Raw genomic sequence first — 17,328 nt, 5'->3', positions numbered from 1 at the left:
CATTGTTAAATATATACATATGTATATATGTTAAGTTTAAAGTAGCATCCTCCAATAATAACCCTAACTTTAAGTTTAAAGTAGCATCCTCCAATAATAACCCTAACTTCAATCACTAAATTAACATTATTTTCTTAGAATGTTGTATATATGATTAATTGCTCAAACTCTCTCTCTTTGCCAAAGTAAAGATAACTTAGATGTTATACGAATGCGTTAACAATCAAGAAATTTATAATTATGTACTCAAATTTTCTTAATTACCCGCATTGTAAGTAGGTGTAAAAGAAACATCTCTCCCTTGCCAAACATCACATTTCATTCATTAATTTAATCAAATTTTCTATTATATTGCAATAGTCAAAGTGCAATTATTATAAGCTTAACATGGTTAGGTATATCTCTTAAGAGTTGACATCAATAATCTATTCTCCATTTCTAAATTTGTTAATTATCTCTTCAATAATATAACATCAACAAAAATGTTAGAAGTTTCAATTTTGCGCTTTCGCATAAATTGAGGGTTTGTTGATCTCCCAATTCCACATTTATTGAAAAAAAATTGTTAAAGGTTCAAATCTATATCAAAATTTACATAATTAGGTATAACACAATAAACCCTTGGAAACATAATGAAAATGATAAAAACAAGGTTAAGAAATCATTTTACTTGAGTGGTTTGTTCAACTTTAATCCCCATGAAAATATCCAATTTTACTCTATGGAATCTTAAATTTAATTCTTATACCAATTTTTATTGTTTCCTATTCCAAAAAATACTTATCATCTATTAACATTTTTACAGTAACATATTTACATATTATATTTTACAGCATGAAATTTATTATTAACATTGAACCCAATTTTAATAAAATTAACTTTGATGGTCTAAATTTAAGATTTACGGAAATTACATAAACTAAAGTTCAACAATAGAAAATATAAAAACCAAAAGTCATTATCATATATTTTAACCTAAAAAAACATTAATCAGTCAAATTTGGATCAATAATACATTTGAAAGGAAGGATTATAGATATACATATACACAAACTTGTTTACTTATTTGATGTGAAGGGAAAGTAGAAAATGTGAGAGAAAGGGAATAGTGGATGAAACCCAATGGTTAACAAGAAGCAACAAAAAAAAAATATTAACAATAATAATAATTAATGTGAAAAAAAAAATAGGAGTTGAGTTGGGGTTGTCACAAACCCAAAAAAAAGGCCTATTTTTGTGTAAGAAATAGAAAGTTTATGAACACGAAAACCCAATATAGAATGGGGCCTTTGTATGTTCATTATTTTAAAAACCCATATGTTTGCTTTGAGGAATTAAAAAGAAAAGAAGAAGAAAAGAGAAAGAAAATGGGAAGAGGGAAAATAGAAATAAAAAGAATAGAGAACTCAAGCAATAGACAAGTTACATATTCAAAGAGAAGAAATGGTATCATCAAAAAAGCCAAAGAAATTACTGTTCTTTGTGATGCTCAAGTTTCTCTTGTCATTTTTGCTAGCTCTGGAAAAATGCATGAATATTGCAGCCCTTCTACACCGTAAGATTTCTTCTTCTTCTTTTTTTTTCCCCTTTTTCTCTCTCTTTTTTTTCTAATCTTTTTTAAAATTTTGTTACTAATTAATCTGATTTTTATTTATTTTTGGGAATGATAATTAGTTTGGTGGATATCTTGGATAAGTATCACAAGCAATCTGGGAAGAGGCTGTGGGATGCTAAGCATGAGGTTTTATTTATTTATTTTCTTTTGTTTATACTTTCTCTCTAATTTTCTCCCTCTTATGAAATTTTAGATCTAAGTTTTTTTTTTTCTTTGGATATGTGAGAAATAAAACCCTAAAAGAAAGCTTGGATCTTTTTTTTTTTTTAATATTATATATGTAATGAAAACATGGTGCTTTTTTATTTTTCTTTTTTTTTTCTCTTTTTCTCTCTAATTTTCTCCCCATATGAAATTTTAGATCTAAGCTTTTTTTTTTTTTTTTTTTTGCTATGTGGGAAATAAAACCCTAAAAGAAAGCTTGGATTTTGGTTTTTTATTATATATATAATGGAAATATGGTGGGTTTTTTTTTTAATTTTTTTTTGCCAAAAGTATGTTAGAAAAGTTTCGGGTTGAAATCCTATGAACTGATCTAGAAATGGGATGCGAATGTTTTTATAAATAAAATAAATCTCTATTTTTTAAGATTTATGTGTTGTGATGGTTTGTGAAAATTTAGCATGAAAAAGGAAAGATGAAACTAAGAGAAATGTAACATCCATGAACAGATCTATTAACATAAATTATGTTTTCTTTCTTTTTTTTTTTCTTTTGGGAAAGAATAATAAGATTATGTTTTGGTTTGATTATGTGTTTTTCAGCTGGAAAATAATAGTCACTTGGCAGTTTCATACTTGTAGATCTACTGCCAATAGAAAGAAAATATTTTATCTTTTTTAAAAAAAGAAAAACATGAACCCTAATTTCGTTTACCTGTTATCAATATAAATTGAAGTTAGTGGTTCAAATTTCTACATTCTACAACTATCTGTCCAATTTCTTTTGTGTTCCTTCCCATCTCTTAGCTCAAAGATGTTTTGTTCTTTTATGTACGACATATGGACTTTGAGATTTAAACTTTCGAGAAAGCAATTAGAAGGTGTCGATTACTGTGTTAAGTTGGTACTGGATCAAGATATATTATGTTATGTTAAGCATATTAACGATCGTAAATTTAATTAATTAAGTAGTTTAATTAACACTTCTAAAATAGTTTTGTTTTTTTATTTTATTTTGTGTTTTTTTATGTGATATTAATAATTTTATACAGAATCTGAGCAATGAAATGGATAGAGTTAAGAAAGAAAATGACAACATGCAGATTGAGCTAAGGTATATATATTTGGACTATTTTTTTTTTTTTTCTTCTCTGGATATCATTAATTGGACATATAAATATATTCATGAGAATAATAATAATAATAAAATAATAAATGGGATGAGAAAAATAAAACAGGCATTTGAGAGGTGAAGATATAACATCTTTGAACTACAAGGAGTTAATGTCTCTTGAAGAAGCTCTTGAAAATGGCCTCACCGGTGTTCGTGAGAAGCAGGTTTTTCCTTTTTCCTTTTTCTTTTTGCAAAATAAATATTGCAACATCTTGATAAAATTTGAAATCTTGTTAAATTTTGTAAATATTTTTTAAAAAAGTTTTTGCGATTTACGATAATTTTCCACATAAATTATTAAATTTGCTTCCTACATTAAATGTTACCGCTTAGGTTTGATGTGATTTTAAAAGCTACAAATTTATCTTTATGGTTTATTATTTACGAGGGTTTTATTGAAGCATAAGAATAAATTCTAATTTTGTTTAGTGGTAGGGATCATAAATGTAATTTAAGTATGTATATATATTTGATGAATGTTAATTTAACTTTTGTTTGCTTTTGTGGTAAATATGCAGTCGGAATTCATGAAAATGATGAGAACAAATGTACGTAATATATCTTTACTCTCTCATTCTACTCTCCATTTTTCACACCTTCTATTTTCTTTCATCACTTAGTTCCAAGAGAATGTTAGAAAGAAAAAAAAAGAGTAAGTTTTATTATCTAATAAAATTTTGTAACTGAGATATCGATAGATTTCTACCATTATTTATAAATATATTGAATAGCGACATTATAATTATAAATCGTTAGAATATAAAAATTTTCTATATTGTGTATGAGTTTTGTGATTTATTGTAATTTTAAAAAGAAAACCTGATTATTTTTTTACTAAAATTTGTAGTTATCTAATAAAATAAAAGAAAATGGTAGTTTAAATAGCCTCTAGAATCTGTTAACTCTTTTTTTAAAAAAAAATTAGTTTGGATTGTTTTTAAAAATTTGCCAAAGATTTTAATCACTTTTTCTATTAGAAAAAGAAAGAAAAATATAAAGAGTACTCTCAATGTCTCATACGTTAAAAGCTCGTTTTAAACCATATTTTCGTTTCTTGATTTTCTGTTTTGAAAAACCATAGCACTTCAAAATTGTTCGTGTTTTTTTGTTTCTATTTTTCTAAATCGTTTCTATAAATTTTGGAAAGAACAAAATCTAGGTTTTTTTGTTAGCCTAAAACAATATCTTTTTACTTATAAAAGGTATAGTAAATATCTAAAAATTAAATATAACATTTTTTTTGTTAAATAACAAAAAAATATTTTAAATATAACAAAGTGTCTCTACCTACCAACAATAAACAATGATAAACACTAATATAACTTAATTGTATTGGTGGTTATCATTGTCTATAATTAACCTTTTGTTATATTTACAAATATTTTTTTTCATTTTGCAAAACACTCCTATTTAATTATAAAAACAAATTTTCACTTAAAAAGTGTTTTTTTATAATCTTTCAAAAAATAAGAAATAAAAAAGATTGTTTAAAATCAAATTTAAATAGTGTGTTTAGATATAAATTATATTGTAGTGAAATAAATAATGTTGTTGGGTTGAATATTTAATAATATAGGAGAGAATGATGGAAGAAGAGAACAAGCGCCTCAACTATGAGCTGGTAAATCAATTTACACTCTTTCTTCCTTCCTTTTTTATTTCACAAAAGCTATTTAATATACTTCACTTTTAGTTCTACATAATGTTTAATTATAGTCATTGACTGTAATAGACGCCAATAGATATCTATCAGTACCAATTATCATCAAAGAGTGATATTTTGGTATATTAAAAATATTTTTTTAACAGTTTTATCATTTAAAACAATTATTATTTTTATATTGAATACGAAGTAGATATTACACCACAATCATTCTCATAGATTTCATAAAAGAATATCTCCAACAATAATATTAGTTTTTGAAATACAATCAAAGTTTTAAATATAATACTTTTCAAGATTTAGGAATACTATAAAAGTTTATGGATATTAAAATTTAGTTGAAAATATTATTTTGATCCTATTTTTTAAAGTTTGTTTAATAATAGTTAATGTGTTTTCAATAAATTCTAAATTTTTATTAAATGTTTGTAATTAAGGCAATTTTATGTTTAGTTCAAAAATGTTTAATTGGTCAAAGACAAAAACGTTTAAATCGTCACCTTTTCCATTGAAACTTTCAAAAAGTTAACGTCTTATTATTAATTATTTATTTTTATCTTGTTTAACTTCTTAAAACATCGCCATAAAATAGCCTTTTCTTTAGTACAATAGAAAAAGAGAAATTTGAACAAACCTCTTTGTTAATATATTCATAAGTCGATAAACAAAGTATTTAAACTATTATAATATATATACTTATATACATATAGTTAATTATTGAATAAGTGAGATTATATTATATATATTACATGCAGTACCAAAAGGAGATGGTTGCAATGGGAGAGAGTGTGAGAGAAATGGATATTGGATATAATCAAAGAATGAGAGATTTCAATTCTCAAATGCCTTTTGCTTTCAGAGTTCAGCCTATTCAGCCAAATCCACAAGAAAGGGAATAATTAATCATATTTTACATCTAATTTCTCTCTTTATGTTTATGCTGTTGGGAGTCTTAAAACTCTTTTTAATATAATCTCTAGACTTTTAAATTATGTGTACAACTTTGGGTTATGTGTCTTATGTTATTATGTAATGTTATGATGAGAACTTTAATCACTGCTAAGCTAAATGTCATGTAGTTTTCATATATACTATGTTGTGTGTGATGTGAATGAAATATGTGTGTTTGTCAATGTAAATTGACAGTTTGTTGTATTTACACTATCACAATTGGCTGTTTTTTTATATTTACACCATCATAGTTATGTTGTACTAGAAAAATAAAAATGTAATAGCACACTGACTTATTATTAAATACCATTTATGAAATCCAAATCAAGATTCAACCTCCAATCCTCTGTTCAATAAGAAATAAAAATGAAAATCACAATACAACACACATTTGATGAAACAAAACAAAAAAGGGAGGTAAAAAAAATGGCAATAAATAGATACACCTTAGCCTTTTACCCCTATAGCTTCTCCCTCATGTACAAAAATATAAAAAAAAAAAAAACTTTTATGACTTTATAATTATTTTCCATCAATATCTTCTCAGCAAGGTTCTGATATGAATAAAGCACCAAGTTTTCAGGAGTGTTTTGTGCTTTCTCCATCCCTTGAAATACTTTCCAATTACCTTCTTGTAGCTTGGCCTCTGCTGCACCAATGTCCAATACTCTGCAATGTTTGGTCTGCTGCCTATATACTCGCCTGCCAGCTTCAATAGCTCGAGTCGAGCCAGCACTGGAATGAATATGGCATCAGCCATGGTGAACTCTTCCCCTGCTAAATAAGAAGTTGCACTTAGTTTCGATTCAACTTCGTCAAGAAGTGCAACTAGATGGTCAGTGCTTTGTTTGACAACAGATTTGTTTTTCAATTTGTCTTCAGTGTCGTACGCTTCTCTCAGCTTACGATGGTAAGCAGCAGCCATTTCGGGAGTTTCTGCCATGCGAGCGATCACCACTCGCCTTATAAATCTGGTGACAGTAAGGCGGTACTTCTCAGGGATATGGGAAAGAGTGAAAAATTTTGGATTCCATTGTTGTATCTTATGCATCCATTCAACAACTTCCCTGCTACTTGGCATTATGTCGTCGGTCCCTGAGGAGACAATTGCAATTCTCTCTATATACCTGAACAGATTTGTGACATCCATATATTAGCCAGTTTTTTACTACGACAAAGAAATGGCCACTGAGGAGAGTTTACTACTAAGGTGGTGTTTAGCAGCGGCTAGTTTTGCAGTTTTATTTTTTTGATAACATGTGAGGTGAGAGAATCGAATCTCTAACCTCAAGATTGATAGTACAAGTTTTATGACAGTTAAACTACAACAAATTATTATTGTACATTGTCTTCAATTGTTAATTCTTGGTGATATCTTCAATTGTTCTGAAAAAAACAGACCACTAGAAGAACCTAATGAAGTGAGTTAACCAAAGAAACAAAACTATAACAAGTAATTCATATTATTCCCACTTATTTTCATTTATACAACCACAACCTTTTGAGTCAACCTAATGAGGTGAGTTATTCCAGCTAATCTCATGAAGCATATGGAAATTGCATGAAAAAGGTAAGAACAAAGGACTAAGAAGGAAGACATACTGAATTATCTCAATTGTGTCGAAAATAATGTGGGAACCATTTTGAAAGACGGGAAGTTTAGCACTTGGGTTGATCTTGAAGAATGAAGAGTCCATGTTCTTGGCCGTGATGGGATTGACATGATACGAGGTGTAATCAATGCTTTGCTCTTCCAAGGCAAGTCTCACCTTCTGGCTATCCAAAGAGTAAGGATGATGATATAACTGCATTGCTTAGTTACTAACATCAGCTTTATTTGTGAAATTTCAAGACAGTTCTTGGATACTGCCTCTTGGTTTATGGCTTAACAAATCACCCCGAATCCATGGGAAAAAGTTAAGCTAAAATCCTACAATGAACGTAACAGAATATAATCATCATCAACCACGATTTTCAGAAAGAAAACTCGATTTGCCAAAAAAGAAAAGGAATCAGATGAGGAATTCATGGAGTCGTGGATCAATGATGTACCAATCCATAGACAAAAAGGAAACTGATACACTGAGAAGCAAGGAAAACCAAAGCCAGATATCAATTTTTTGACTCGGGATGTCAATTTTTGAAAAATATTCAACACCAGAACTCTTCAATAAGAATAACATATTACTCTTTCAGTTTTAATTGTACAATGGGAACAGAAACATTTCATAGACACACTCAAAAATACCCTGTAGAAGGTCAAGTTCCAGTAATAACATAATCCTATTTACGGTGGTAAATTACGCATGAAAACTCAAATCAAGTAGTCCATTAAAAAATAGTTATAATTGTATGGAGCTCCATCCACTGAGTGTAACCTACAACTATGGGATTATATAAAATACACAAATAGAGAAAGCCCCGAAAAGGTATTAAGAAGATATCCATTATATTATTAACTAAAATTACCAAAGGTTGGAAAAATTTTCTTCAAGTATGTCAATTGTTAACAACAAAATTTAAAGCAATGACTAGTATGTGGAACAAATACTTAAACAAAAGCTTTCTGCTAGATCGACAATAAATCCAAAGGCTTAAGCCGATAAGCTACTACATTAGATTATATCAACAACACTTGTACTCTTCCCTCACTTGCAGAAAATTTTGTAAAAGAACCCTAAAAGTAGAAATCAACATTAATTTGGGAATTGGGAGGAAGTGACATTGCAAGAGTTGAACATAAAATCTCCTAGTCTATATCATGCTAAATCACCGATCAACTTTAGTAAAGAATTAATGACTCAAAAGAGTGTTAGGCAACGGTCACAATCACAGGAATCACATATTTGCATTTTACTTTTCCCAAAGGTCATTACCTCATTGAACAAGCTTCAATTCCACAGCATTTAAAGCCATTACAGAAAGTTTCACCAATTCATAGGGAATTGAACTCAAACATTCTACTCAATTTTCAACAAATACATAAGAAAATTCTCATTATGTAGTGTGAGAGAAGAGGGGAGAGAGAGAGAGAGAGAGAGAGAGGCAAAAGTCACAAGTAAGTTCCAAAAAAAATTAAAGAACAACAACAAAAAAGGAATTTCAGAACAACCCAAAATCAGGCAAATCAAGACCCAGATAAAAACTTCTCAATAGTCAGATTCCAACAGTTATTCAAACAACAATCATAAAAACTATGAATTAAAGAGAAAAGAAAAGAACCCACAAACAAAATAAACAAATTCAAATAGAAAAACCAAAACAAAATGAGAACAATTTACACATACCCTCAAGCCAGAGACCCAGAAAGCATCCTGCTGAACGAACTAACTACAGAGAAAAAAAGGCAAAAAAAGAATAAATCAATAAATCAATAAATATACATAAATAAACCTTTTCAGATTCGTGGGTTGCACGTGAAGAAGAAGAAGAAGAAGAAGGAAAATAGAAGCTGCTCTACACTTTAATCGAGGCAGAAAGAGCTTAAAACCCACCATTAAAGGCTGAACGAGGATAAAAAAGAGAAACGAAAAGGGAAAGAAAAAGGAAAAAAGACAAATAATTACCATTGGAGACCTCAAATTCGCAGTTGGGTTACTGTTCTGCACTCGGATAAAGCACAGAAAAAGGGTCGAGAGGAATCGATGGGGTCTTTTTGAAGCGCAAAAGTGAGAAATTTTTGTTGGAAAGGACGTTCTCTCGTTATGGAGTGGATACTCATTGTTCATATCATAAGCATAATGACAGCGAAATATTAATTTATTATTAATTTGTTTAAAATAATAATGAGGCTTCGACTCTTCAATTGCAAAAAAAATATTTTAAAAAATTAATTTCAAAAGAAATTCTTAAAAATGTTTTTTTTTTTTTTTTTTTTTTTTTTGTTTATGGAGATTGTTTTGAGGTTGAGAAATGAATCAAAAGAGGTTAGTAGCCATTTTAAATATATATATATATATATATATATATATATATATATATAGATATATATTATATAAAATAGGTAAATTGATAGGTATTTGACTATTATGACCTTTCCAACGAAAAGAACCTATTAGCAATGATTTATTAAAATTAAACAAAAAGAATACATTTTTAAATAGTTTTTCCTTTGTGTGAGAATTTTCTTTTCAAAATTTTAAAAATAATTATACATATCTAATATTGGAAAGTAAATTTATAAAGAAAAGATTTGTGTTCATAAAAAAAAGTTACTTAAAATACCTAATTATTTGAAGTAATAATAAAAATTAAAAAAACTACTTAAACAACCTTCTAAACATAATTTTACAAACTAAGGGAATAAAATATATACTTTAGGACCAAAGATACATATTTTAAAAATATGGGATCAAAAAGTAATTAAAATAATATCAAAGCCGTGATTTTAAAAAGTTTTGGAAGAAAAACTAAAAAATTACAAAATTTCATAGATCCAAAATTAGAACTTTAAAAGTTGGAACTAGAATGAAACAATTAGTAATTAGTAACTTTTACCGAATTAGCACAAGGAAACAAATTTAAATAAGAATATTCAATGAGCAAAACAATTTTTCATTTACTTATAGACATAAAAAAATGTCCATTCATGTTCTAAGATAACATTAATCAACAGAATGTTTTACCCAAACAAAAGAATTTGTCTGTATAGGAGTAAAAATATTCCTATAAGTACCAATCATCAACTAATACATTATGTAAGATAAAGACACAACTGGTCCAATAGTGAAATAAAACAGAGTCGTGACTTGTAATCCAACTCTCCAAAGTTAATAATAATTTTTAAGCCATAATTGTTGAATCTAAAAAGTACCCGAAACCCATTTTTTTGTGATCAGAAATCTGGGTGTCACACCTAGGTGTGAGAATCGGTTGGCCAGAGTTGGTTTTCCAACTAAATCGCGGTCGAACCGACTATTGATTAGTTAGTAAATGTTCAAACCGACTTCGACCATGAACAAGTACAAATCGATTGATACAGTTGGTCAGAGCTGGTTTTCCGATCAAACTGCCATCGAACCAACTATTGATTAGTTAGCAAATGTTTAAACCGACTTCGACCATGAACAAGTACAAATCGATTGTCAGAGTTGGTTTTCCAACCAAACCGTCATCGAACCAACTATGTGTTAGTAAATATTCAAAATGACTTCGACCATGAAAAAGTACAAATCGACCGTTGTTTAATTGATTAGTTGGTTTAAACTTTTGAAACTTTAAAAGAATATTGTCGATCCGATCAATTTTGATCGATCGACACAATTTTTCAATCTATCATACTCATCTCCTAGCTAACTTTACTCATACAAATAGAAACACAAATAAAAAAGTTTGAAACTTTCAAAATACATAATAGGGATATTAGAGTTACATTGCGTGGAATGTTTGTGCACCTATGGAAAGGATCAAAAGCATTCAATTTTAGTGTACAAACATGGAAAACTACAGGTAAACACTAATATCCATGCATGACATGCATATTTTTTGAAGTTGTATACCCAATTTTTTTTCATTTCCGAGTGGGAACCCGAGATTGCCATTTGACATTTCCATAGTAATTTTCTTTTCCCTGTTCTAACTTTCAACATTTTTTTTAAACATAAATGGGATGGGATAGTTTATGCATTATATCAACAAAACCAATCTGCCACTTACAACTTACCATATCTTATTGCGTATTTCTGCCCGATAAAAGCCCTATCAAAAGGAGGCCAGTGCAATCTTTCAACTAGGAAAGGGCTGAAAAGGAAATACACTTGAATCTAATTGATATAATAACATAGCTCTGTTATATTTGGACCTCTGAGATAGTTATTATTCAGCAAAAATAGTGTTAGCAATACAAGGAACAGGCAGAATAATGAATCATGTAATCCCATTGGAAAATTACAACATTGGTAACTTTTAAGAGATGAAGGTTTTTAAATCAAAACCTCAAAGTTGAACTGCGAACTTTACATCAAAACTCTCCCATCAGACGTTCGGTTTAATCTACAGATTTGGGCGATGAAGCAGACCCTGAGAAAATGTGTCCTATTTGATAGGCAAACTTGTTAGTCAATGCATCTTTGTGAATAAGTGGCTCGGAGGACCTGGTTGAATGCGGTAGCAAAACTGTAGTCGTTTGTCGTTCCCTATGCGACGCCCAAGTAACCAAATAAAGACCAGCAATTATGAGAGATCCCCCCAAAACACTGTTAACAAAACAAACATATTAATATCAAATTTATGAAGTAAATGTATAAAATGTAATTAAGATTGAGGCAAACCTTCCAAGATAAATAGGGCTTCCTATGAAAACTCTTGATAGCAGAGCAGATGCTGCAGGTTGAAGTGGATTGTACAGAGCGACCAATGCAGGTCCCAATATTTTATTGCACCATGTCAAGAGTCCATAATTGATAGCCGACGCAAAAATTCCCTGTGAAAAGAAAATTGATTCTCATAACCTTTTTTTCCGATATCAACGGTATAGCAAAAGTTTCGAGTCACTCTTCTTGTTAAAAATTTCAAATACTTAACACATTGGTACCTTTTCGCACAAAAATCTCTATTTCAAATAATTAAAACGGTTTCCGCCCATTTGACTTCTTTTTTTAGGTTTTCAACTCTAGTGAACAAAAAGTACAAGCCAGATGTAATGAGGAAAATCAAACACCAAACGTAGATTTAAATCCCAATCTCATGAGCTTGCATGAAACAAAACTTCTCTCTTCTTGCATAGTTCATGCCTTATGGAGATAGATCATAGGAATATAATGCAGTTTCTCTTTTTAAGTGTGAAGGTGAAACCACAAGCATATTGACGTCATCATTCAAAAAATATCTGATGGGAGAGGAAAAGAGATTCCCGAAATTTTCAAAGGTATTGAATTCTGTAAAGCTTTACACTAGCAACAAATGTTTTGAAGTAAATACTCAAGGAAGGGTGTGGTACGAAAGCTGTAAACAAACTTACACCATAAAGGACAGCGAAAAACTCTGATCGTGTCAAATTCCAGTCTGTTGATTCATTGGTCATAAAGAAAGATGTGATCACCATCAACATAGCACCAAATAAATAAGAATATGCTGTGACCGACAAGTTAGCGGGATACTTCTTTAAAACCCGTGCCTGTACAATAAAAATTTTAAACATTGCTGACCAAAAATGAAGAAAATAATTATTTAGGAATATGATAAAATCCAAAAATAATAGAGATAAATGATAATGTTAGTACAATATAAACCAAGTGCTTGAGGTTACTTGGACTTTCCCCATCTTGAGATCTCTCTCAACCCCTAAATCGCTCACCAAAAGACTGTCTACCTTCCTCATTCCAATAACCTCAATTTCTAACTAAATTCCATGACAAAATCCCTTAACTAATTACTAATATACATGTAGGCTTGTAATACTCCAATAGAGTTCCACGGCGTCAATATCAATCTCTATTCATTTACTATTTTCTAAATTTATATCAACAATAGCACTGAATTCCAATTGCTATTACCTGCTATAGCATATTAAAAATTAACTAGAAGAAAAACCAAATGAGAAGATAGTTGAACGATGTTCTCGGTTGCCATTGAACAAATGTTCCAAAAGAACATTATTCTGGCAAATTAACATCTTAATCTCTCATCTTTTATTATTTCCCTGTACTGCTTCAATATAACTTCGCTCAAGGACCCACTACATAGTACACACTGCATTTCGTTATTAATTGATTCTTCTGTTACAGTTCAGTAAAATAAAATCTACCTGGGATCCATCTCTCCTTTCACCCCTATATTCTACTTCCAACAATCCAATTTTATAATGAGCTTAATCCATGTCAAACACTTTTGCAAAAACCAAACAAAAAAGGAACCTGGACATTTTCGTCAAGTGCTAATTCAAATTAGGAAAAAAAATGCTGTTGCCATTATCTGAAAATGTACCATCAGTGAAGTACCTGGATAGCCAAGAAAGCAGCCATGCACATACAGTTTCCTATCAAGCATAAAACCCCAACATGAAAATGGTCCAATCCATACTCCAGAAAGTTAGACATTAACCATCCAGCAGGCTCTGGCTGGCCCCTTGCACTTATTTCATTATGTGACATGAAATCAGATTCAGTGTTTCCAACCAAAGCTGGACCCCGGAATAAAACCATCAATATCGCACCAGAGACACAAACAAGTGTACCTCCAACCTTTGCCTGTCCTTCCAGTTTGAGTAAGTTAACAGACTCTGTGCTGCATAAACAAGTCAAGATCTAAGATAAAATAAGGAACATATACTATCTAACTTACAAAAAGCACTAACTAAAATTTTCAGTAAATGACGAAATTTAACAATAGTAGGCCAAACTAACCCCATCATAACTGCAAAAAGGAATGTAAAAACTGGAATGGCAGGCTGTATGGCAGCAGCATAAGTTGGGTTAGTGTAGCCAAGTCCAACAAGAAAGAGAAGCTGGTTACCAAAAATCCTAACCACAAGAAGTTAGGCGTAGTAAATAGAATGTTTATCCAGATCGATAAAAACTCATTTCCCATTTATCGATAGTAATTAGTACGATGAACAACAGTACAGAACAAAATCAGAATATGACAAACAGTATATAACCTCACCCAGTTAAACCAAGAACAAAGAAGGATATGAGAAGGTCCCGAGTCATGGGCAAACGAATCCGCCTGTAGATGGAAAGGGAAGAGAGAAAAAAAAACATGGGATGTTAAAATGTCCATACCCTCATGATAAGAGGCAAACATTAATAGAATACGAGTGATTGTACAATATGATAAACACGGTTGGAATTTTATAAAACAAACGTGAAGACGGGGATTTGAACTCCCGACTTGAATATGGGTGTCTTAGTTGTGGAGCTATAATTGATTAAAGTCTTTAAATACATGCTTTTAGGAAGCGACTCGTGATTGCCAAATACCGATATATCAAACATTGCAACATTCAATATTAAACAGTAATCGAATTTGTCATTCACCCATACATAAATCATAAAGATCCGAATCTATGGTCATTCTACAAGTTCTAAAGATTTGTATTAATCACTTTGTTTATGTCAGACAGAATATAACGAAATCGATTCTAACTCAAAAGTCAACATGAAATTGAAGAATAAAACCAATCATGGCCTGAAGCAATTAAAAAGAAGCCCTAAATACTACCAGAAGCAGTATTTAGCAATTCGTAGGAAATCCAGAAAGGTCGAAAGTAAGAAAGGCCTACATATTCAAACTTGCACGATCCATAAGTTTCATCTTCCATCGAATGCAGAAAATAGCAGAAGGAATAAATGATAAAATTCAACATATAAACAAACAGGAATGATCCTAAGAATCAAATGACGCCATAAAAACGCTATACAAAAACTACAAAGAAGCAGAAGCGAAACAAACTATAGAGGGTGAAAACGACGATCAGACAAGCCGACGAAAACCCAAACAACTAATTTCAAGAAATGGGGAGAGAGGATAACTATACTTCTCCCGAACATAAGCGACAGGGGCAAGAATCGCGAGAGCCAACAAGTCACGGAACAAACAAAAGACGAGCTGGTTCATCCCAACATTGAGGGCAACTTTGGTTATAACATGGTAACCTCCATTAATTAATTGCACCAAAGCCATAGCCGCATGCGCCTTCGACACATCTCCACCGCCGATCATAAAACCGGCGCCGTTAGCAGTAACTCCTCCGACCGCTGCCGCCATCCCTCTCGCGGTGGGGCGTCGACGACAGGATCAAATTCCGATCCAGTTCCTTATAAAGAGAGATGGAATGGAACGATGAAACAGAGAGAAAATGATAAGACGACGGTGGCGCTCAGTTGACTGTCATGTTTGGTCGATGGTGTTTGGCTGTGCATCAAATCTGACACCATTTCATCTCTTGGAGTTTAAGGTATATTAATTTCCGTAATTAATGTCATTATTTTCGTTAATTACTAATTATATACTTTTTGTTATTTATTGTAATTGGAATTCGCGCCTTCCTCCTCATCAACGTTGAAGGACGTTTTTAGGGTTTTTAGAATTTTAATGTCAATTATACTCTTAAATTCTCAAAATTTAAAAGTATAATTCTTAAAGTATAATTTATATTAAAAATATAAATTTAATGATTTAATTTTTATCAATAGTAGATTTAATTTTTTACAATTATTATAAATTTGATTGTTTTAACTTTTATCACATATAATTGCAATGCAATTTGTTCTAAAGTTTAAAACTAATTTGAAATTTTAGAAAGAATTTCATTCCTCTAGTTTATAATTACATAATTAGTTTTTTAATCACAGGCAAAATGTAGAGATGAAATTTCTAATTTGGAGGTTAGTTATACCAACTTCAGATTTGAGCTTTGATCTATGTTTATAAAAAAGTTTAGAAAATAAAATATCATTGTATTCAAAAGCCATATTGAATATTTTTTTTTTATGGTCTATTTTATGAAGTTTAATGCTTATTTGAGAAGATTTGAATTTAAATCCTTTTTTGGATTGTCAGAGTATAATTTGTGTGGTATGAATATTCTATCCTCGACTACATATATTAAAAGATTTTATAAATTCATAAAGATTGAGTTTAAAATTTTAAAATTATTAGACTAAATTCTAAATACTTTTAAATATAATTATAAATTGTAAACAAGTAAAAAAAAAATTAAAATGATAACAAAAATTTAGATTTTTTTTTTAGAAAGTGATGGTTGGATTAATAGATACTCTAGCTAATAAAATCTAAATTTTTACTATATATATATTTTATAAATATTTTAATTCATTTTATTATATTAATTTTGTAAACTATAAATAAATAGGTAATCTACCTTTTTTTAGTCATCTGCTAAGATTTATTATTATGATGATGACTATGATACTCATATTTGGCTTGCTTTCAAAGTTTAAAACCAACCCAATTTGTTCCACATAAATGATGTTGGTACCAAAATGAAGATTTTCTTTCCATTGTCAGCAATGTCTTTTTCACTGTTTTAGTTATTTTAAAATTATTTGTTCCAACCTTAATTAGTTTTTTTTTTCAAGGAATATTCCAACCTTAATTAGTTAAGATATCATATTGCAATTAAAATGTCAAATATTTAGATTTTGGAATTAGAAAATCAACATCTATAATAAGAATTTGTTTTCAAATTTTGTGGGTCTAATTTACTACCATTATTGAAAATGTCATATTTATATCAAATTAGACCATGAACCAATTATTTCATCAAATTCAATTATTTGGATATACTTATGAAAATTTGAAGATTTAAATTGTTACATTAATGTAAATCCAAAGTTTAATTTGATATATTTGTTAGAGTTTAACTTTTAAATTAATACAACCGTAAATTTTGGATTTAAATTAAAATAAGACCTAATTTAGAAAAGTATAAATGGATACTTGTCCTAATCAGCTTATTTAATTAAAAAAAAGTTTTTAAATAACAGATCTGTTAAAAATATTTATAAATATAGAAAAATATTAAGTATATCACTCATAAAAATAAATTTTTTATTATGTTTGTTAATATTTTGATCTATTTTACTATGTCTAAAAACAACACTTTAATTTTTCAAAACCAATCCAAGTTAGTTATCTTTCTATTTAATTTAATTCAACACGGAGCAACATAAAGATCAAATAATTGACTTTTGAAATAGTAACAGTTAACTCTACAACAATAATTTGCGCCCGAATCAACCATGTTCATTCTCACTTTCATCCACACATTGGTTACTGAAATCATTTTGTCTTTTTTCTTAAT

The 17,328-nt window shown here is 29.7% G+C and overlaps 3 protein-coding genes across 5 annotated transcripts; 1 reads left to right on the top strand and 2 right to left on the bottom strand.

Moving 5' to 3' along the window:
* Positions 1–1,052: 1,052 nt before the first annotated feature.
* Positions 1,053–5,768, top strand: LOC103487614 (agamous-like MADS-box protein MADS9). Its single transcript, XM_008445985.3, has 7 exons — positions 1,053–1,555; positions 1,675–1,741; positions 2,829–2,890; positions 3,015–3,114; positions 3,469–3,498; positions 4,527–4,571; positions 5,369–5,768. The coding sequence occupies exons 1-7, from the start codon at positions 1,257–1,259 to the stop codon at positions 5,510–5,512; spliced, it is 747 nt and encodes a 248-aa protein (XP_008444207.2). The 5' UTR covers positions 1,053–1,256; the 3' UTR covers positions 5,513–5,768.
* A 66-nt stretch (positions 5,769–5,834) lies between these two features.
* LOC103487615 (glutathione S-transferase TCHQD) lies at positions 5,835–9,473 on the bottom strand. 2 transcript variants are annotated; one of them, XM_008445987.3, is made up of 4 exons: positions 9,131–9,473; positions 8,852–8,894; positions 7,167–7,494; positions 5,835–6,691 (listed from the first exon to the last, which is right to left on the bottom strand). In XM_008445987.3, the coding sequence occupies exons 3-4, from the start codon at positions 7,373–7,375 to the stop codon at positions 6,097–6,099; spliced, it is 804 nt and encodes a 267-aa protein (XP_008444209.2). In that variant the 5' UTR covers positions 7,376–7,494; positions 8,852–8,894; positions 9,131–9,473; the 3' UTR covers positions 5,835–6,096. The 2 variants fall into 2 exon arrangements, with proteins under 2 accessions (XP_008444209.2, XP_008444210.2); XM_008445988.3 differs by having other exon boundaries at positions 8,852–8,890; positions 9,131–9,284.
* Positions 9,474–11,330: 1,857 nt separating this feature from the next.
* Positions 11,331–15,466, bottom strand: LOC103487616 (WAT1-related protein At4g19185). Of its 2 annotated transcripts, none has more exons than XM_008445991.3 (7): positions 15,040–15,466; positions 14,166–14,228; positions 13,907–14,023; positions 13,502–13,787; positions 12,523–12,678; positions 11,834–11,985; positions 11,331–11,758 (listed from the first exon to the last, which is right to left on the bottom strand). In XM_008445991.3, the coding sequence occupies exons 1-7, from the start codon at positions 15,267–15,269 to the stop codon at positions 11,551–11,553; spliced, it is 1,212 nt and encodes a 403-aa protein (XP_008444213.1). In that variant the 5' UTR covers positions 15,270–15,466; the 3' UTR covers positions 11,331–11,550. The 2 variants fall into 2 exon arrangements, with proteins under 2 accessions (XP_008444213.1, XP_050943568.1); XM_051087611.1 differs by having other exon boundaries at positions 15,035–15,174.
* Positions 15,467–17,328: the final 1,862 nt, after the last annotated feature.

This window comes from Cucumis melo, chromosome 7, assembly GCF_025177605.1.
Source record: "Cucumis melo cultivar AY chromosome 7, USDA_Cmelo_AY_1.0, whole genome shotgun sequence".
NCBI lineage: Eukaryota > Viridiplantae > Streptophyta > Magnoliopsida > Cucurbitales > Cucurbitaceae > Cucumis > Cucumis melo.
This window is presented reverse-complemented; position numbering and strand designations above follow the sequence as displayed.

Coding starts and splice junctions, on each gene's coding strand:
- LOC103487614 (XM_008445985.3), top strand. CDS start 1,257: ATGAACACGAAAACCCAATATAGAATGGGGCCTTTGTATGTTCATTAT. Junction 3,115..3,468: donor CCGGTGTTCGTGAGAAGCAG/GTTTTTCCTTTT, acceptor GTAAATATGCAG/TCGGAATTCATGAAAATGAT. Junction 3,499..4,526: donor TGAAAATGATGAGAACAAAT/GTACGTAATATA, acceptor TTAATAATATAG/GAGAGAATGATGGAAGAAGA.
- LOC103487615 (XM_008445987.3), bottom strand. CDS start 7,375: ATGCAGTTATATCATCATCCTTACTCTTTGGATAGCCAGAAGGTGAGA. Junction 6,692..7,166: donor GACACAATTGAGATAATTCA/GTATGTCTTCCT, acceptor AAATCTGTTCAG/GTATATAGAGAGAATTGCAA.
- LOC103487616 (XM_008445991.3), bottom strand. CDS start 15,269: ATGGCGGCAGCGGTCGGAGGAGTTACTGCTAACGGCGCCGGTTTTATG. Junction 14,229..15,039: donor GTCGCTTATGTTCGGGAGAA/GTATAGTTATCC, acceptor TTCCATCTACAG/GCGGATTCGTTTGCCCATGA. Junction 11,759..11,833: donor AGCCCTATTTATCTTGGAAG/GTTTGCCTCAAT, acceptor TTTTGTTAACAG/TGTTTTGGGGGGATCTCTCA.